We start from the raw sequence: 21,315 nt of genomic DNA on the forward strand, positions 1-21,315 counted from the left end.
TCACCGATTGGCCTGTTTCCATCTCTTTTTTGTTCTCCGATGAACTATCTCCATTGCTACCTTCTTCTCTGTGTTTGCTGGCAGCCGACCCTGCCTTCCCTCCGGTCGGCCAAGACAGCTCCCTGGATGGCCCAGCCCTGCCCTCGCGGCCACCCCCTCTCCTCCTTGTGCTCTTCTGCTGGTCTCCCAGCCGCCCAGGCCTCTGTCGGCACTGTAGCACGCGAATAGCTACAGTGCCCGACCCAAGGAAGAAGAAGCACCCGATTGCAAATAAATATTTTCTGGTTTCGTAGATTTGTCCCTGGTCTTCGGGAGGCCGTAACTTCTTCGTTTCAACTCCGTTTTTCACGTTCTTTTTATCTGCGTGATTGTAGCGACGAGTACTACTGTTTAGTATAGGTTTTATAAACTTTTAATGTGCTATGGTGTACTGTTATTTAATTGTTTTGTTGGCCCATGCTTGTTGTTTGTGCATAGAAGGTGCTGACACCGTGAACTTCCAAGACCAGGAGTTCGACACCGCTGATCCGAACTGGTTCGAAGGCAAGTGTCCTTGACCATACTTGCTCCTACTTTTGTTTTGATTTGAGTTAGTGTAGTTAGACCATTAGTTGCATGCTAAGTCATAATTTGAATCCTATGTTAGGGTTTACTAGAACTTGATGTTATCATCCTTGTAACCTAGGTTGGTTGGGTAGCTGTCTTGCTTAGCTTGCAGTCTTGAGTTGGAAAGGTTATCATTTAATATTGATTAATGATTTATGCAACTTGGGTTGGTAATGTTTATAGCAACATGGTGAATAGGAATCCAACAGGATGGTTGCTTTTGGTGGAGGTGTGTGCTAGATTTTGGGTAAATGTTTTCTGGTGGATTGTTGGAATTGGTGGAATGGATTGTGCTCATTCCTGCTTGGATTCTGAGGACCGGTTCATGGACAAGTAACCCAGCTTAACAGTGCAACCTCAAGGACTATATGGCTCTGGCCCTGGCCAAGTAATTAGTTTCCTCCAAGTTATGCTACATCGGGTCGGTTTGTGTGGCACAAGAGGGGGCTTCTGCAGTGGTGTTGGTACCCACTGTTAGCGATTAGAAACCTTAGTGAAGGTGTAAAACAGACTTGGAGGGACTTTGTAAAGGCCTTGTAGTGTGACCCCGCTGAGCACCTAGGTAGTGTGAAGCATGATGGGGAAACATGACTCGTGGTGAAAGTGTGCAACCTCTGCAGAGTGTAAAACTGATATATCAGCCGTGCTCACGGTCAAGAGCGGCCTGGACTTCTTCTTGATTAGATGGCTCTGGTTCAGTTGGGAGGCTTGGATGGAATCCAAGTGTTGGTTTGCTTGGATGGAATCCAGGTGGGGTGCTTGGATGGGATCCGAGTGTTGGTTTTAGTGGTTCTCTAAGGAGAAGGAAGATCTCACCTAGTTAAATAGGTGCTTAAGGTTTAAGGTAATAGGTGTGTTGCTTAAGTGCTGGTCTTAACCTCTGTAAGCCTATCCTTGTTATAAGCCTCATATCATATTTTCCCACACTTGCGGAGTACATTTTGATGTACTCACCCTTCCTCTTTGTCCCCCTGCTACCCCACCTAGGAGCTAGAGATGGTGAAGAGGAGTACATTGAAGATGGTGCCTTCGACCCTAATGACGTGTACTAGGCTGGTGCTGCCCCCGGTCGACATTCCTGTGAAGATGGAGTCCTTTCCACTGGAGTTAGAATAAAGTTTATGAAATTTTCTTTCAGACCCATGGGTCATTTTGTAATGAAGTTTAAGTTTTAAGTTTTGAACAATGCAGTGATACTATCATGATGTTGTTATATGTATGAATAATTGATCCTAGCATACATATGATGTGCACTCGATTTTGTCCTTAAAATTGGGTGTGACAGAGTGGTATCAAAGCTATTGTTGACTGTAGGACGCTAGCCTAGGTAGACATGATGGTTTTATAAGACTAGTTTGATAAAAAAGTTTTCTCGTCCTCAATTTCTCTTACTTCCTTGATGCTCAATTTAAAAGTTTTGGTCCAAAATAGGCTCCTCTGTTCATAAGGTGCATTCCTATGTGTGGAATGCTAGTCTGTTGTGTGATTTGGTGCATGTGCAAATGAATGATTTGGATCTTTGTAATGATTATTGGTGTGTTGTTAGCCATAAGACTACAACGACATCATTTGTTTACCAGTTTTATTTTATAGTTAGTTGGGGTTTTCTTTCTATCCTATCTCACTCTTGTCCATGATCATATCAGATGGTGAACACCAGGAGAGGTGGTGGCTCTGGAGACAATGATCTGAACAACAACCCCCTCGGCAATGATCCCAACAACAACCCCCTAAACCCTCCACCACCAGTTTATGATCCAGTACAAATGGCGGCCATGCAAAATCAGATGATGTAGACCATGGCTTAGATGATGACTGCTCTGCAATAGATGGCTCAACCCAATCCCGCTCCACTACCTCCACCACCTCACTAGGAAGACACTCTCAGGAGGTTCATGATGACTCAGCCTCCAATCTTCAAGCATGCTGTGGAGCCAATGGATGCAGATGATTGGCTCCAGACCATTGAGAGCAAGTTGGAGATTGCTCATTGTGTGGGTCATGATCGAGTTCTATATGCCGCTCATCAACTGCAAGGTCAGGCCAAAGATTGGTGGGCTGCCTACACTGCTGCTCATCCCAATGCTCAAGCTATCACTTGGCAGGAGTTCTATCAGAGTTTTCATTCTCATTATGTGCCTTCTGGTGAAATCAAGGTGAAGCGCAAGGAGTTTTTAGAACTCAAGCAAGGCTCAATGTCAGTTCATGAATATCTCACTAAGTTCACGCAACTGTCCTGTTATGCCTCCAGCGATGTCGACACTGATGACAAGAAGCAAGACTGTTTTAGAGATGGTTTGAACCCTGAGATTTGCTATGCTCTGTCCTCCAATGAGTATGACACCTTCCAGAAGCTGGTTGACAAGGCCTTTACTATTGAGAGAGAAAGGAAAGTTCTTGAGACTGATCGCAAGAGGAAGATGGCTTTTTAGGGTCAGTCTTCTGGTAGTAACACTCGCCCCCGCTTCAACCAACCTGGGCAAGTTGTGCGCCAAGGAGGTCAGTATCAACAACAGCAACAGCAGCGAAACTTCAACCAAGGATCTGGTTAGTACAAGCAATAGATGTCAACACAGCAGCAGCAATGCCATATGGTTTAGACCCAGTAGCAGAACCGCTCAACTCAAGGGACTAGCAACATTGGTCCTTGTTTTAAATGTCATCAGATGGGGCATCTTGCTAATCGGTGCCCGTTGAAGCAGCAAGACCAACCAACAGCTCAGAATGGGAACCAAAATCATAATGGTGGACAACCTCAGCAGCAAGCTCAGCATAATTACAGTCAGGGCAAGGTTAATCATATCGCTATGGAATCAGCTCAACAAGCCCCGGATGTTCTAATTGGTATGTTCTCTATCAACTCCAACCCTATTACCATATTGTTTGATTTTGGAGCTTCACATTCATTTATATCAACACGATGCGTAGCACGATACAACATGCCTATGCTTTTGATGAAAAACAATTTATTAGTTGCTTCTCCTGGAGGAGAAATGATATCAAGGCATGTATGCCCAAGACTAAGTATAAACATAAGGGGGGTAGAGTTTCTTTCCAACCTCATTGTTCTGGACTCCAAAGGAATTGATGTAATTCTGGGAATGAATTGGTTAACCAAGTACCAAGGGGTGATTGATTGTGCTCAGAGATTGATCAAGATGAAGCACACAAATGGAACTAAGGTTGAATATCAAGCATGGTCAGAACCAATCGGCGAAGTCAACCTCAACCAAGCCAACGTAGTTGTGGATATTCGAGTGGTCCAGGAGTATCCAGATGTCTTCCCTAAGGATCTACCAGGTATGCCACCAGATCATGAAATTGAGTTTGTTATTGAGTTAGTCCCAGGAACTGCACCTATTTATAAAAGACCATATAGAATGGATGCAAATCAATTAGCTGAGTTAAAAGATCAAATCCAAGATCTCTTAGATAAAGGGTATATATGTCCTAGTACATCTCCATGGGGAGCCCCTATTATCTTTGTTCCAAAGAAAGATGGGGGGTACATGAATGTGTGTTGATTACCGTGCATTAAATGAAGTTACAATCAAGAACAAGTATCCTCTCCCTCGCATTGAAGATTTATTTGACCAATTGAAGGATGCATGTGTGTTCTCTAAAATTGACTTAAGATCGGGGTACCATCAATTAAAGATTTGAGCATCAGATATTCCTAAAACAGCTTTTGTTTCTCGTTATGGGTTATATGAGTAACAGTAATGTTCTTTTGGGTTAACAAATGCTCTAGCATACTTTATGTATCTTATGAACAAGGTCTTCATGGACTACTTGGACAAGTTTGTTGTGGTGTTTATTGATGACATTTTGGTATTCTCTAGAAATGAGGAAGAGCACAAAGAACATTTAAGATTGGTATTACAGAGGCTGAGAGAGAATCAACTATATGCAAAGCTTAGCAAATGTGAGTTTTGGTTGAAGGAGGTCTCCTTTTTGGGTCATGTCATCTCAGAAGGAGGAGTGTCAGTTGATCCAGGTAAAGTGATGGATGCTCTAGAATGGGAAGCGCCCCAAAATGTTAGTGAAATTAGAAGCTTCTTGGGAATGGCTAGATATTATCGGCATTTCATTGAAGGGTTCTCGAAGATAGCAAGACCTATGACCAAGTTGTTGGAGAAAGGATCAAGGTTTGTGTGGATAGCAGAATGTCAGGCTAGTTTTGATGAACTGAAGAAGAGATTAACTTCTGCTCCAGTCTTAATCATGCCAGATGTTCAAAAAAGTTTCTCTATTTATTGTGATGCTTCGCGATAAGGTCTAGATTGTGTTCTGATGCAAGAAGGTCATGTAGTAGCTTATGCCTCGAGATAGCTTAGAAAGCATGAAGTGAATTATCCAACTCATGATTTAGAGTTAGCGGCAGTAGTTCATGCTCTAAAGATCTAGAGACATTATTTGATTGGGAAGAAGACTGAAATCTACACAGATCACAAGAGCTTAAAGTATATTTTCACTGAGCAAGACTTGAATCTTCGGCAACGTAGATGGTTAGAACTAATAAAGGATTATGACTTGAGTATCAACTATCATCCAGGCAAAGCCAATGTGGTTGCAGATGCATTGAGTCGAAAGAGCTATTGCAATGTGTTGGAGTTACAGGAACAACGACCTGAGTTGTATGAGGAGTTTGCTAAACTCAACTTAGGCTTTGTATCCAACACTGAAGTGATTGCCATGGAAGTAGAGTCTACATTGGAACAAGATATCCGCAAGGGTTAGTTGACAGATGAGAAGATCATAGAGATCAAGGGATTGATTAAAGAGGACAAAGCCCCAGGATTCACAGAAGATGAACAAGGTGTGTTATGGTTTAAAGGAAGGATTTGTGTCCCCAACATAAAGTCAATTAAGGAGTTAATTCTGAGGGAAGCACATGATTCAGCATACTCTCTACACCCTAGTAGTACAAAGATGTATAATGATCTCAAGCAGCAATTTTGGTGGTACGGCATGAAATGAGAGGTAGCTGAGTATGTGGCGTTATGTGATACTTGTCAACGAATCAAGGCTGAACATCAAAGACCCACAGGTTTGCTACAACCACTAAAAGTTCCAGAGTGGAAATGGGAAGAAATAAGTATGGATTTTATAGTTGGCTTACCTCGTACACAGTCGGGTTATGATTCTATATGGGTAATAGTGGATAGGTTGACAAAGGTGGCTCATTTCATCCTAGTCAAGGAGTCATATCGAGGAGCTCAACTTGCAGAGTTGTATATGTCGCGGATTGTGTGTTTGCATGGCGTGCCCAAGATCATAGTGTCAGACAGAGGTACACAGTTCACATCACAGTTTTGGAAACAACTACATGAATCAATGGATACTCGATTGAATTTTAGTTCGGCATATCATCCACAGACGGATGGTCAGACAGAGAGAGTCAATCAAATTCTAAAGGATATGCTGAGAGCTTGTGCCTTACAAAATAGCAAAAGTTGGGATAAACATCTACCTTATGCAGAATTCTCCTACAATAATAGTTATCAAGCAAGTCTTAAAATGGCACCATTCGAAGCCTTATATGGGAAAAAGTGCAGAACTCCTTTGTTTTGGAACCAAGTTGGGGAAAGAAAGGTATTTGGTCCAAATGTTATAAAAGAAGCCGAGGAACAAGTAAAAGAAATCCAAAACAACTTAAAGACAGCTCAGTCTAGACAGAAAAGTTATGCAGATAAAAGACGACGAGAGATGACTTTTGAAGTGGGAGATTTTGTATATCTTAAGGTGTCACCATTTAGAGGTCTCAAACGATTCAATGTTAGAGGAAAGCTTGCACCAAGGTATATCGGTCCGTTCAAGGTGATTGATAGGAAAGGAGTGGTAGCCTATCAGCTAGAACTGCCTTCACAGCTTTCAGGGATACATGATGTGTTCCATGTATCACAATTAAAGAAGTGCTTAAGAGCCCCTGAAGAACAGTTGCCTCTTGATAAACTTAATATAAGAGATGATTTGTCTTTCTCAGAACCTATTAGAATTCTAGAAACCTTAGAAAGAGTTACTCGGAACAAAAGAGTCAAAATGTGAATAGTTCAGTGGAAGCATTATTCAGAGGAAGAAGCCACTTGGGAAAGAGAGGATGATTTGAAGACAGAGTTCCCTCATCTCATTGACAACCTTTCCAAATCTTGAGGGCGAGATTCATCTTAAGAGGGGTAGGTTTGTAACACCCAGACTTTTTAATTTTTGTAAGTTTCTAAATTTGGATAGAACTAAAGTAGAGATATGACCAAATTTGTAGTTGGAGGAAAAACTATTTACAATTAAAAACTCAATTCAACATAGGCTTCAATTGTTTTGTTGCATTCATCCCATTTGCATCTTGGTTTTATGATGTGACAACTTTCAAAACACGTTTAGGAGTCGTTTCGAGTCTCCCGGGAATTTTTCTCGCTTTTTCGAGAATTAAATTCCTTTTTCCCACAGCTTAATCTTTTTATTGAAACCTTCCAATAACCTTTTCATGAGCTCCAAACTTCATATTTTGATCCATCATGTTCATATCTACCTCTAGAAATTTTCTCAGAATTTTCTTTACTTTCTGTGATTTTTCGTGGCTTAAATATGATTTCAGGAATTTCCTGGAATTATTTTTAAACAGAAAATAAATCCTGAAATTAAGAAATTCTGAAACTTTTCCAAACCCTAGGACTATATATATGCCGGTGTTCCTCTCGATGCAAGGATTCCAGAAGTACAACCCGTTTCCACAGCCGCCACCCATACCCTCCTAAATCGGACGCCGAAGTTCGGAAGAGGCTAGGTTTCCGGCGAACTTCTGGCGAGCTTTTCCGGGCAAACCGTCGCGTTCTGACGACAACCACCATCACCCAGAGGTAGATCTCTTTGTTATCTACGCTGTGGTATATCCTATTACATGAATCCATCACCGATTGGCCTATTTCCATCTCTTTTTTTTTCTCCGGCGAACAATCTCCATTGCTACCTTCTTCTCTGTGTTTGCTGGCAGCCGGCCTTGCCTTCCCTCTGGCCGGCCAAGCTAACCCCACGGTCGACCAAGACAGCTCCCTGGACGGCCCAGCCCTGCCCTCGCGGCTACCCCCTCTCCTCCCTGTGCTCTTCTGCTGGTCTCCCAGCCGCCCAGGCCTCTGTTGGTACTGTAGCACGCGAATAGCTACAGTGCCCGACCCAAGGAAGAAGAAGCACCCGATTACAAATAAATATTTTCTGGTTTCGTAGATTAGTCCCTGGTCTTCGGAAGGCCATAACTTCTTCGTTTCAACTCCGTTTTTCGCGTTCTTTTTATCCACGCGATCGTAGCGACGAGTACTACTTTTAGTATAGGTTTTATAAAACTTTTAATGTGCTATGGTGTACTATTATTTAATTGTTTTGTGGGCCCATGCTTGTTGTTTGTGTGCAGAAGGTGCCGACACCGTGAACTTCTAGGACCAGGAGTTCGACACCTCTGATCCGAACCAGTTCGAAGGCAAGTGTCCTTGACCATACTTGCTCCTACTTTTGTTTTGATTTGAGTTAGTGTAGTTAGACCATTAGTTGCATGCTGAGTCATAATTTGAATCCTATGTTAGGGTTTACTAGAACTTGATGTTATCATCCTTGTAACCTGGGTTGGTTGGGTAGCTGTCTTGCTTAGCTTGCAGTCTTGGGTTGGAAAGGTTATCATTTAATATTGATTAATGATTTATGCAACTTGGGTTGGTAATGTTTATAGCAACATGGTGAATAGGAATCCAACAGGATGGTTGGTTTTGGTGGAGGTGTGTGCCAGATTTTGGGTAAATGTTTTCTGGTGGATTGTTGGAATTGGTGGAATGGATTGTGCTCGTTCCTGCTTGGATTCTAAGGACCGGTTCATGGACAAGTAACCTGGCTTAACAGTGCAACCTCAAGGACTATATGGCTCTGGCCCTAGCCAAGTAATTAGTTTCCTCCAAGTTATGCTACATTAGGTTGGTTTGTGTGGCATAAGAGGGGGCTTCTGCAGTGGTGTTGGTACCCACTGTTAGCGGTTAGAAACCTTAGTGAAGGTGTAAAATAGACTTGGAGGGACTTTGTAAAGGCCTTGTAGTGTGACCCCGCTGAGCACCTAGGTAGTGTGAAGCGTGATGAGGAAACATGACTCGTGGTGAAAGTGTGCAACCTCTGCAGAGTGTAAAACTGATATATCAACCATGCTCACAGTCAAGAGTGGCCTGAACTTCTTCTTGATTAGATGGCTCTGGTTCAGTTGGGAGGCTTGGATGGAATCCAAGTGTTGGTTTGCTTGGATGGAATCTAGGTGGGGTGCTTGGATGGGATCCGAGTGTTGGACCTAGTTAAATAGGTGCTTAAGGTTTAAGGTAATAGGTGTGTTGCTTAAGTGCTGGTCTTAACCTCTGTAAGCCTATCCTTGTTATAAGCCTCATATCATATTTTCCCACACTTGAGGAGTACATTTCGATGTACTCACCCTTCCTCTTTGTCCCCCTGCTACCCCACCCAAGCGCTAGAGACGGTGAAGAGGAGTACATTGAAGACGGTGCCTTTGACCCTGATGACGTGTACTAGGCTGGTGCTGCCCCCGGTCGACATTCCTGTGAAGATGGAGTCCTTTCCACTGGAGTTAGAATAAAGTTTATGAAATTTTCTTTCAGACCCACGGGTCATTCTATAATGAAGTTTAAGTTTTAAGTTTCAAACAATGCAGTGATACTATCATGACGTCGTTATATGTATGAATAATTGATCCTAGCATACATATGATGTGCACTCGATTTTGTCCTTAAAATTGGGTGTGACATAGGTCCGACCAGTGGGCGGACATTCCCTACACAGGGCGTTCCCCCCTCATCCTCTACGCCACCGTCCGGAAGGTGTTGTTTAGGAAAGTGCTCATCGATGGTGGGAGCGCTCTGAATCTCCTCTTCGCCAGAGCCCAAAAGGAGTTGGCCTCGGGTTAGCAGATCTCACACCCTCTGACTCCTTCTTTTGGGGTGTCGTACCTGGCAGGGTCTCCAAACCGCTTGGAGAGATCACCCTACCAGTACAGTTCAGCATGGCAAGCAACTACTGCATTGAGCATATCAACTTCTATGTTGTCGACTTTAACACCACCTACCATGCCATACTTGGTCGGCCAGCTCTGGCCAAGTTTATGGTTGTACCGTACTACACGTATCTGGTTCTGAAGATGCCTTCGCCTATAGGAGTTCTGGCCCTACGGGCTAACCTCTCCATCGCATATGCCTGTGAAATAGAGAGTCTCGCCCTCATCGAAGCCACCAACCTCCCCATCCAAATGGCCAGCGTGGTCATCAAAGCCAAGACGGTGTCCGCCGACGACATGGAGATCCCAAAGCTAGAGCCTCCTCGTGCCTCCACCAAGTCCAAGGAAATAAAGGAGGTCGTCCTCGGCCTTGATGACCCCTCTAAGACTGTGAAGATTGGGGCTCACCTAGACCCCAAATAGGAAAGCACGCTAATCTCCTTCCTATGTGCCAACACCGACGTGTTTGCTTGGAAACCTGTAGACATGTCGGGGGTACCATGGGAGAAGATCGAGCACTCCTTGAATGTCTCGTCGACTGCCAAATCGATCAAGCAGAAACTCCGCCGATTCTTGCCAGACAAGAAGGAGGCTATTAGGGTAGAAATAAAATAGCTCTTAGCAGCCGGATTTATAAAAGAAGTGTATCATCCTGAGTGGTTAGCAAATCTTGTTCTTGTTCGAAAAAAGAATAAAGAATGGAGAATGTGCGTTGATTACACTGATCTTAACAAGCACTGCCCTAAAGACCCCTTTGGTTTGCCTCAGATACACGAGGTTGTAGACTCCACCGCCTGCTGCGAACTGTTCTCCTTCCTTGACTGTTACCCCAATTATCACCAGATCTCCCTCAAGGAAGAAGACTAGATCAAGACATCGTTCATCATGCCCTTCGGTGCGTACTACTAGACCATCATGTCTTTTGGACTCAAGAACGCCGGGGTGACTTATCAAAGGGCTATTTAGATGTGCCTCAGATCGACCGCAACGTCAAAGCTTACATCGACGACGTGGTCGTCAAGTCCAAAACCGTCGATGATCTTATCGCCAACCTCAAAGAAACGTTCGCCAACCTTAAAATGTACCGATGGAAGCTGAACCCTTCAAAGTGCATCTTTAGAGTTCCATCCGGTATACTCCTGGGCTACATTGTTAGTGCATGAGGCATTGAGCCCAATCCTGACAAGGTCTCTGCTATTACCAACATGAAATGGCCAACATATGTCAAGGATACACAGAAGCTTATAGGCTGCATGGCTGCTTTAAGCTGCTTCATATCGCCCCTCGGCAAAAAAAGGGCTACCATTCTTCAAACTCCTTAAGGCCTCCGAGTGCTTTTCCTGGTCAAAGGAGGCAGACACAGCTTTTGAGCAGCTCAATTTGTTCCTAACAAAGCCTCCAATCATGATGGTGCCACGGCCAGACGAAACTCTCCTGATCTACATTGCCGCTACTTCTCGTGTCGTCAGCACAGCCATTGTGGTCGAATGCGAGGAGGGCGGGCACGCTTATAAAGTACAACATCTGGTATATTTCATTAGCGAAGTTCTTAATGAGCCCAAGACTCATTATCCTCAGGTGTAGAAGCTGCTATACGTTGTCCTGATTACTTCCTGTAAACTCCACCACTACTTTAGGGGATAATCTCTGCAACAAAGAGGCCAACAGTCACATCATCAAGTGGGCGGTTGAGCTCAGCACTTACTCCATCTAATTCAGAAGCAGGCCTACCATCAAATCTTAGGCACTCACTGACTTCATCGCTGAGTGGACTGAGATTCAGGAGCCCATTGCCACCACTAGACCCGAGCACTGGGTGATGTACTTCGACGTCGCCCTTAACATCAATGATGCTGGCATGGGCATCTTGTTTATTATGCTAACCAAGGATAAGCTTTGGTACATTCTCTGAATACATTTTTCAGCCTCCAACAACATCGTCGAATATCAAGCATGTCTCCATGGACTCCATATAGCCATTGAGCTCAGCATCAAACGCATCATGGTATACGAGGACTCCACGCTGGTCATAAAGCAGCTCAATAAAGACTGGTCTTATTCCAGCGAGAGGATGGATGCATATTGCGCCAAAATCAAGAAGCTTGAAGGGAAATTCTATGGTATCGAGTACCACCACGTGGTACGCGATCAAAATCAGCTCGTCAACCACTTATCCAAGTTAGGCTCCTCTCGCGTCGCGATTCCGCTAGGGGTCTTTGTTCAAGATCTTATGGCGCCATCCATTAAGGAAGATAAGGAAGTTCAAGAAGTTCCTACCGCCGAGGAGCTGGTACTTACGGTACCTTTGCCAGCCACCAATTGGAGGGTGCAGTTTATCAAGTACCTCTCCAGCACCGAAGTACCCGCCGATAAGACTGAAACCGAATGCCTAATTCATCGAAGCAAGCATTATGTGTTGGTGGACGACAACTTGATGAGGAAAAGTGCCATGGAAGGGATACTGCAAAAATGCATCACCTAAGAAGACGGAGTGAAGCTACTTCTCGAAATTCACTCTAGTTCCTGTGCAACCACACGGCCTCGAGAACATAGGTCGCCAAAGCTTTCTGAGCTAGTTTTTATTGGCCCACGGCCATCTTCGATACAAAAGACCTCGTCCGACGTTGTGAAGGATGCAAATTTTTCACCAAGCAAATACATGTGCTGGCACAAGAGCTGTAGACCATCCTAGCTTCCTAGCCATTCGCATGCTAGGGACTGGATATGATTGGGCCTTTCAAGCCAGCGCCAGGTGGCTTTTGGTACGTATATGTCACCATTGACAAGTTCTCCAAGTGGATCAAGTATAAACTACTCGTCTAGGCTACTACAAAGAAAGCAGTCGAGCTTTTCAAATATATCATCCACAGATTTGGTTTCCCGAATAGCATCATCACCGACCTCAGAACTACATTTACTGGCCATCACTTTTGGGACTTCTGTGAAGACCGATGCATCTCCATCAAATACATCTCTGTTGCCCATCCTAGAGCAAATGGCTAGGTCAAACACGTGAATGGCATGATCCTTGATGCCCTCAAAAAGAGGCTATATCAGAAAGAAGAAAAGCATCTGGGCAGATGGCTTAAGGAGCTACCAGCTGTAATCTGGGGACTGCGCACTCAAGCCAATTGCAACACCGGTGTGTCTCCATATTTCTTGGTCTATGGCTTAGAAGCCATACTACCAGCGGATATTGCCTTCCGAGCACCTAGGGTGGAAAATTATGATGAAGAGCAAGCCACCGTTGTTCGGACAGAGGACGTCGACAGGGCCGAGGAAGAACTCCTAATCACCTATGTCCACATAGCCAAATATCTAGAAGGCCTATGGAGGTACTACAACCGCAACATCAAAGGTCGTTCATTTACTGTCGGCGACCTCGTTCTCCATAGAAAACAAAAAACCGAAGGAATGCACAAGCTCTCCTCTCCCTGGGAAGGGCCTTATGTCATCAAAGAGGTTACCCGACCAGGGTCTTATCGCTTATGTGACTTAGATGGAATCAATGTCCCCAATTCATGGCACATCGAGCACCTCATATGTTTCTATCCTTAAAACGCTCCAGATATGTACTCTCCACTTTATGATGAATAAAGTTTTGATCTCCATAACTTGTATCCACTTTTTCTCCATTGTGGTTTAACCTCCGCTTGCGGTCGCCAAGCTCTATGCTACTCCATAATGAACTCCAATACAAAATCGCCATAACTACACCGACCACGATTCTCCAAATCTCCAACATTTTTGCCAAACGAGTTTCTCCAAATCGCCGAACACGTTTTCTCCAAAATCGACGAACATTTTTCTCCAAATTGCCAAACATGCCTTCTCCAAATCGCCAATGCATTTTGCCAAACATGTTTCTCCAAATTGCTGAACTTTTTGCTCCAAATCTCCAAGATATTTCATCGATCAGCGAATAGCATACGTTCTGTTCTTTTCTTTTCAGAGAAGACCCTATCTCCGATCTCTCCCTACACGTGCTACGGGCTCCGCACTCTACGTTATGGGTGGTTGGCTACGGTTCCTTGGTCACGCCTGTTCCTCCTACACATCCACGGGCTCCATGCTCAATGTTATGGACTATGGGCTAGCCAAGGCTAAGAGCTCAGTAAAGAACTAATTTCTTGGATGCCACTTATACTACGTCTATCTCCAAGTTATTTTGCCAACCGCTAAGCAGCAGACGTTCTGCTCTATGCTCTATGGAGAAGACCTAGTCTCTGATCTCTCCCTACACGTGCTACGGGCTCCGCACTCTACGTTATGGGTGGTCGGCTGTGGTTCCTTGGTCACGCCTACAACTCCTACACATGCATGGGCTCCGTGCTTGATGTTATGGACTGTGGGCTAGCCGAGGCCATAGGGCTCAATAGCGAGCTAACTACTCGGACGCTACTTATACTACTTATAATTGCATTATGGCTAAAACTATGAAGATTTTTTCACCAAAATGTCAGCAACCTACATACACACGCACTTTATAACATTTATACAAATACATAAATGTTTTCTGTGCTCTTGCGCGTTCTAACTACCTTAAAGATGTTACAAACTATACTCTCCGAGCATATCACTGTGCTCTGCCATCACCGTCTGTCTCACCGAACAGGTCTATATCACTGGCCAGCTTCTTCACTATGTCCTTCACCTCATCCTCTAGCTGCTGGGTCTCCGCCTCGCTCAGCCCTTCGACGAACCTACCCCCTATCGCCTGAAGGTCGATGGTTGGATAGTGGGACCAAACCACCACAAGGGCGTGAGTAGCGGCGGTTGTAATGGCATTGCGGTTGAAGCTCTTGAAGTTCTCCCAAGCTGCCTTGCACCTCTAGATGATGGTGTCCGAGCGTTGCCGCCTGCCGTCGGGCTAAGGAATCGGTTCTAGGTCAACGCAGTCGAGCACCGATTTTACTACGGCGACTACAGCATCGAAGTTATCCCTTTGGGTCCTGGCCTCCTACACCAGCACATCAAACTATGCCTTGGCTTTATGATGGTAGCCTGCAAGCATTACAGTGTTCCATCATACAAGGAAACTACTTCAACAGTAACTCCAACCAGGAGGTATTCACCTTTTAGCTCCTTGGCCAATTTGTCTGCTCGCTCTGACTCCTTCGCCTTCTCCTTTCAGAGTTGTTTGAAGGCCTGGCGTAGCTAGCCAAGCTTCGTGTCTTGCTCTACAATGACAACATTCATCACCAATGATATAGCTATTGAACAATCCAAAGCACATTCGCCAATACGACATACCCTTCTTCTGCTCGGAGACTTCCCACAGCCGCTCCAACTGCTCAGAAGCACCCATCAGTTGCTCGGAGACAGTGGCCCGCTGCTTAGACTTGTGCCACACTTGCTCAGTTGTAGTCACCAGCTGCTCGGATAGGACCCCCTTTTGGTATTCCAGGTCCCATGTGTTGGACTCTACAAGGTCTCGCTCACACTGGGCCCTCTGGATGTTTTTTCTCCATGAGGTTCATCACCGCTTTAAGTTTTTTGTTCTCCTCAGCGAGGGGCTCCATCCTCTTTATCAGCTAGTGTCGCTGCTCGATAGTCTGGGTTATCCCTTGCAAATGCACAATGATAATGATGAACTCTGATCTCCAACGTCGAAGACAAGATCTCCAGATGCAGTACTGACCTCGATTTGTTTCATCACTCCAGCAACGGCGAACTTTAGTCTCCTCATCTCTGGGTGGTGTCCTCCTCCTCAATAGCCACCACCTCATCGCCGCACTTGCGGAGGATTCAGATAGATTGGGGTCCTAGTTCAGCATGCTCAATCTCTTCCACCTCGTCCTCCTCTGCCGTAGCTAGATGCACCACCTAGGGGCTCGGTCGCCGGATAGCGTGTCCGACCATGCCCTCCGACGCCTTAGGCAGGGTCACCTGCTCCTTTGGCACCATAGGCCCCTCTGTTCTAAACACCAGTGTGGCATTAGCGGCTCCAGCCTATGCTCCCAAAGATTCGACGGCTTCTGCCGTTGCCCCAGGCACCGTCATCGATCCGTCAGCCAACTTATCACCGCCGCCAAGTCCGCCAGTAGCTATGGTTGATTCCTCCGTAGGCCACCGAGCAACTAGGGACTCTGCCATGGGGTCCACCGGCACCTTTTCTCCTCTGGGACTAGCCTTCGATTGTTCAATAGTCCAAACAGGCGGGGCCAAATCCTTCGCACACTTTGCACTACATCATATCATCTCGTCAGTCACCAAAAAAGCTAAGAAACGACATCAAAGAAACTCCAAGGCAAATAAACTTATGGTTTGGTCTACCGGTACAATTTTTTGAACCAGCGCTGCCCACTTGATCCCCCAGGCATGGCCATGGGGTCAATTCCCGTGCTTTGAGGTGGAGGTGCAGCCTCCTCCACCGTTGGCCTTTGTTCTGCTCATCGCTCTAGGACTTCCTTCGCATGTGGCTCGAGGACTTTCGTCGCCTGCTCCATGGAGGCCTCGGTCGCCTGCTATGCAGGGACTCTCCTCGCCTGCTGCTCAGGGACTTCTTCATCTCCCTTTGATTGTTCTTGTGCGCGCCTATTGCACAAAGGGACTTCAGTGCCCGGTGGAGCAGCCATTGAATTTTCGTCATTGTCCAACCATTCAAATACCGTGGTCCTTCACATTCGAGTGGTCAGGTCACCGCCAAGCGAGATGCTACCCAGCTTGAGGGGAGCGGTGGCCACCATCTTTCTCTTCTTCTAGGCTGGCTCGTCTACCGCTACCCTTTTCCCCTGGATTTTCTCCAACACCAGGGATGGACTCTCCGACAAGATGCTGACAGTGTCCTCTGGCCACGGCGGTGGCCAGGAATCTACTCCTTTCAGCCATTTGTGCCTTAGCACGTCCGAGAAGTACACTGTCCTATCCTGCGAGTGGATCTTTACATAAGTGAATCAGTCCAATGCTCGGAAATGACATAAGGTACAAAGCATCAGGAATATACAACTGAGATATTTACCTAAGGAGGCAGATTTCTATAGTGAAAGGGCTTTGTCTACCCCAGCAAGTTGAACGAGGCAAGTGGAGCGAAAAGTTCTATGGCCCGCTCCTGCACAACATCCCTCGACAGCATCTCCGACCTCTCCCGAGTACCGTCGGTCTCCCCTTGACCTCAAAGGCGGGATGGGCCCTCTCCTTGTAGGGCTAGATACGGCGCACTATAAAGCTTGCAGCCACTAATCCACCATTGGTTTTCACGCCCTTTATCATGCCAAGGAGCTCCTTCACTTGCTCCATGTCAGCGCTATTTGGTATCTCTGACCAACTCCTCTGGCTCTCCAGTATGTGGTCGGTGTCGCAGCGGACTGCAGGGTGGCTCTGCTTCATATAGAATCACCTAGTGTTCCACCCCTTCAGCGATGTGTTTAGTGGAATAGTAAGGTATTCCCCTGCCATTCCATCACGCAACTAAAGATATACTCCACCGACCACCTTGGAACCACCGCCGCCTCTCTTCTTTAGCCAGAATAGGTGATGGAAGAGATTGAAGTGTGGAAGGATTCCAAGATACGCCTCATAGAAATAGGTCCACCGGCACCTTTTCTACTCTGGGACTAGCCTTCGATTGTTCAGTAGTCCAGATGGGCCGGGCCGAATCCTTCGCACGCTTTGCACTACATCAGATCATCTCGTCAGTCACCAAAAAAGCTAAGAAACGACATCAAAGAAACTCCAAGTCAAATAAACTTACGGTTTGGTCTGCCGGTACAATTTTTTGAACCGGTGCTGTTGACTTGATCCCCTAGGCGTGGCCATGGGGTTGATTCCCGTGCTTTGAGGTGGAGGTGCAGCCTCCTCCACCATCGGCCTTTGTTTTGCCCATCGCTTTGGGACTTCCTTCGCATGTGGCTCGAGGACTTCCGTTGCCTGCTCCGAGGAGGCCTCTATCGCCTGCTACACAGGGACTCTCCTCGCCCACTGCTCGGGGACTTCTTCATCTCCCTTTGATTGTTCTTGTGCGCGCCTATTGCACGAAGGGACTTCAGTGCCCGGTGGAGCAGCCATTAGATTTTCGTCATCGTCCGACCATTCAAATACTGTGGTCCTTCACATTTGAGTGGTCTAGTCACCGCCAAGCGAGATGCTACCCTGCTTGAGGGGAGCGGTGGCCACCATCTTTCTCTTCTTCTGGGCTGGCTCGTCTACTGTTGCCCTTTTCCCCTGGATTTTCTCTGACACCAGGGATGGACTCTCCGATGAGATGCTGATAGTGTCCTCTGGCCGTGGCGGTGGCCGAGAATCTACTCCTTTTAGCCATTAATGCCTCAGCACGTCTGAGAAGTAGACCGTCCTATCCTGCGAGTGGATCTTTACATAAGTGAATCAGTCCAATGCTCGAAAATGACATAAGGTACAAAGCATTAGGAATATACAACTGAGATATTTACCTGAGGAGGCAGATTTCTATAGTGAAAGGGCTTTGTCTGCCCCAGCAAGTTGAACGAGGCAAGTGGAGCAAAAAGTTCTACGGCCCGCTCCTGCACAACATCCCTTGATAGCATCTCTGACCTCTCCCGAGTACCGTCGGTCTCCCCTTGACCTCAAAGGCGGGATGGGCCCTCTCCTTGCAGGGCTAGATACGGCACACTATAAAGCTTGCAGCCACTAATCCACCATTGGTTTTCACGCCCTTTATCATGCCAAGGAGCTCCTTCACTTGCTCCATGTCAGCGCTATTTGGCATCTCCGACCAGCTCCTCTGGCTCTCCGGTATGTGGTCGGTGTCACAGCGGACTGCAGGGTGGCTCTGCTTCATATAGAATCACCTAGTGTTCCACCCCTTCAGCGATGTGTTTAGTGGAACAGTAAGGTATTCCCCTGCCATTCCATCACGCAACTGAAGATATACTCCACCGACCACCTTGGAACCACCGCCATCTCTCTTCTTCAGCCAGAACAGGTGACGGAAGAGATTGAAGTGTGGAAGGATTCCAAGATACGCCTCATAGAAATAGATGAAGATGGATATATGCAATATGGTATTTGGGTGAAGGTTTCACAGACTAACCACCTAGAGCTCCAACAGATCCCTTAGGAATGGATGAACAGGAAATCCCAGCCCGCGCCAGAAATAGTCCTCAAATACCACCACTTCGTCGGTATGAGGCATGGGGAAGGGCTCACCATGGGCTAGCCACCATCCGGTAGTGACACGGTCAGGCAGAATGCCTGCCTCCACCAATCTATTGAGCTCTGCCTCTCCCATTCATGACGGCGCCCACTCTTTGTTGCGCTGGACTTTGACGCTCGCCTTCTGGGGGCTTGTCTTCTTAGATTTTGCTGCTCCTTTCTTTGGCGCCATCTCCCAGATCTGATTAGGGTTTGGTGGTGGAAGCAGGGGTGGATGTGAATCTGGAAATGCGGTGGCTGAGGAGGAAGATGAAATGGCAAAGTGGAAAATGTGGGAGCGCGGGGTGTGGCGGTGAAGTTATAAAGCACCTCTCCCACCCTTTCGCATTCGAGGGTTTTTGGGAAACCGTTCTCATGATTTGCGTTTCTCTGAATTCTCCATAACTGAAGATGGGCCATTACCTAGGCCTTCACGCGGCATCCAGCCCGTGTTGCTGCTTTATCGCCGTAATTGGTTATTAATTGCCGAAATTTTGCCTACATCTCCGCCAACCGATACTGCTCGATAATTTTTACTGTACAACCATTAATCCGGTATTTTCTCCATGGTTTGTTATCTCTAGGTTTTTTCCTCTTTTGTTACGGGGACTGCGTCAGCATCATGTCTTGGTTCCTCGCTGCATTAGGGATTTTTCTCCAATTGACTGTTGTTTATGACCCTAGCACCACATGACTATCACCTACTGTCAGGCTCGGGGACTAAGTGGGCGCACTTCACCTTGCAGTGAATGTGCTTTGTTTCACTTTAGGGTTACGCCTAGGGACTGGCTGCCTGCTCAGTTGGTCTTCTACTTTTCTTCTACTTTGGACCCTGGCACCACATGACTACGTCATCTACTGTCAGGCTCAGGGACTAAGTGGGCACACTTCACCTTGCGGTGAATGTGCTTGCTTTATTCTAGAAGACTTTGTGCCTCTTGAAGCTAAAGATGATTATCTCCTTCTCTTGTGGTCGGACTCTAAGTGGGCACACTTGGTCCACTATGAAGAAATTTTTTATTCTGAACTTGAGCTCCTTACACCCTTATGGCAAGCCATATTTGGATCATACTGCTCGGCTATGGTTTTTGCTGCTTGGTGACGGTTCATGCTACTCAGCAACTGCTTGCAACTGCTCAGCAACTCATCACGGTAGTCAGACCATGAGTTTGACTGCTTGGCTTTATTTACACCTGCTCAAACAAGCGCAAGATGGCGTTGCACAATGGGTACAAGGTGCTCAGGGACTAGCTGTGGGGGGTATGACCCCGGATACCCACGGCAGACCACATGGGTTGCGCCCTCAGGGGTGGCCCAGCCCACAAGACGAAGCCTTGTGGGGCACGACTCTGCTTGGTGCCTCTTGCAAGACATCTAGAAGATATCCTAAAGATACTACGAGATCTATTAGGATATGTAAGATCCCAAGATTCCTGTAATCAGTTATTACTTTCCGATTATCTCTCAGATCTAACTGACTTGTAACCCTGCTCCCCGGACTATATAAGGCGGGCAGGGACCCCCTTTAAACACATGCAATATCATACGATAGCTAATACAAACCAACAGACCACAGGAGTAAGGTATTACATCATACTGATGGCCTAAACCTGTCTAACTCGTGTGTCTTTGTTGCCTTCTTGTTCTTGATCACACACTTCTCTGCCGATCAATCTACCTTTGTGGGATACCCCTTGGAGGACTGCCGATGATATTCTATCGACACGGATAGATGGCTTTGACACTAGCATCATGACATAGGGAATCAGCACCACCCACAACATCGAGAAGCACTAGCGCAACCTGGTTCATGCCGATGCTGAGCAGGTGGCCAATCGCATCACCGCTGATGAGCAAAAGGGCCTCATGGCTATAGAGGAGGAGGATGATGATGTTGATACCAATGATGAGGATGAGGATGAGGACAGTGATACCGATGATGAGTAGAGGAGTAGATAAAGTTCCATTTGATGTATCTCATGTTGCATTTGATGTATCTTCCTTATGTTGGGAGTACGGATGGAGTACATGTTGTTATTCTTTCCTTATGTTGTTACTCTTCCTTATGTATCTTCCCTTTCATTTTATGTCGGACATGTTCAAATGTACAGAGGATTTGATTTGTGAAGTCTGATTTGCATTTTATTTTTGTTGAACTTTGTATTAGGTGGGCTAAACTCTGTTGACCATGGTGTAGATTAGGTCCTTTGGTCAATTGGTAGCCAGTTTCTAGCCCCTATTGGTTGGTTTTGCCTGCAAGTTTCTTTTAGGTACTCTTTCTGATCTATAGTATGGTAAACATGCATAACGGAATTCATCCGATCAAGTCTCGCGTCGATGTAATGCCTAACCGAGGAGCCACATAACTATTCAAATTTTACAGCACACGCAAAAAAGTCTGGGCATCATAAATTTTATGGGGCCAGACACATCTCATGTTATATAGGGAAACCTATTTTGTATGAATACATTCATTGAATCCCTAAAGGAAACAAATAAAATTGAAACTAGTTACATGTTTGGCCCATTCAAATTTACGCTGCTCAGACTATCAGGCGAGGAAACAG

The 21,315-nt window shown here is 46.0% G+C and overlaps 3 protein-coding genes across 3 annotated transcripts; all 3 read left to right on the plus strand.

Moving 5' to 3' along the window:
- The first annotated feature begins 2,543 nt into the window (after positions 1-2,543).
- Positions 2,544-3,038, plus strand: LOC136515816 (uncharacterized). The gene has a single exon (XM_066509304.1). It carries the CDS (start codon positions 2,544-2,546, stop codon positions 3,036-3,038), a length of 495 nt encoding a protein of 164 aa, XP_066365401.1.
- Positions 3,039-9,646: 6,608 nt separating this feature from the next.
- LOC136515817 (uncharacterized) lies at positions 9,647-10,060 on the plus strand. Its single transcript, XM_066509306.1, has one exon. The coding sequence runs from the start codon at positions 9,647-9,649 to the stop codon at positions 10,058-10,060; it is 414 nt and encodes a 137-aa protein (XP_066365403.1).
- A 1,579-nt stretch (positions 10,061-11,639) lies between these two features.
- On the plus strand, positions 11,640-20,695 carry LOC136515818 (uncharacterized). Its single transcript, XM_066509307.1, has 2 exons — positions 11,640-11,927; positions 20,576-20,695. The coding sequence occupies exons 1-2, from the start codon at positions 11,640-11,642 to the stop codon at positions 20,693-20,695; spliced, it is 408 nt and encodes a 135-aa protein (XP_066365404.1).
- The last annotated feature ends 620 nt before the right edge of the window (positions 20,696-21,315 follow it).

This window comes from Miscanthus floridulus, chromosome 17 (genome assembly GCF_019320115.1).
Source record: "Miscanthus floridulus cultivar M001 chromosome 17, ASM1932011v1, whole genome shotgun sequence".
NCBI classification, from domain to species: Eukaryota; Viridiplantae; Streptophyta; class Magnoliopsida; order Poales; family Poaceae; genus Miscanthus; species Miscanthus floridulus.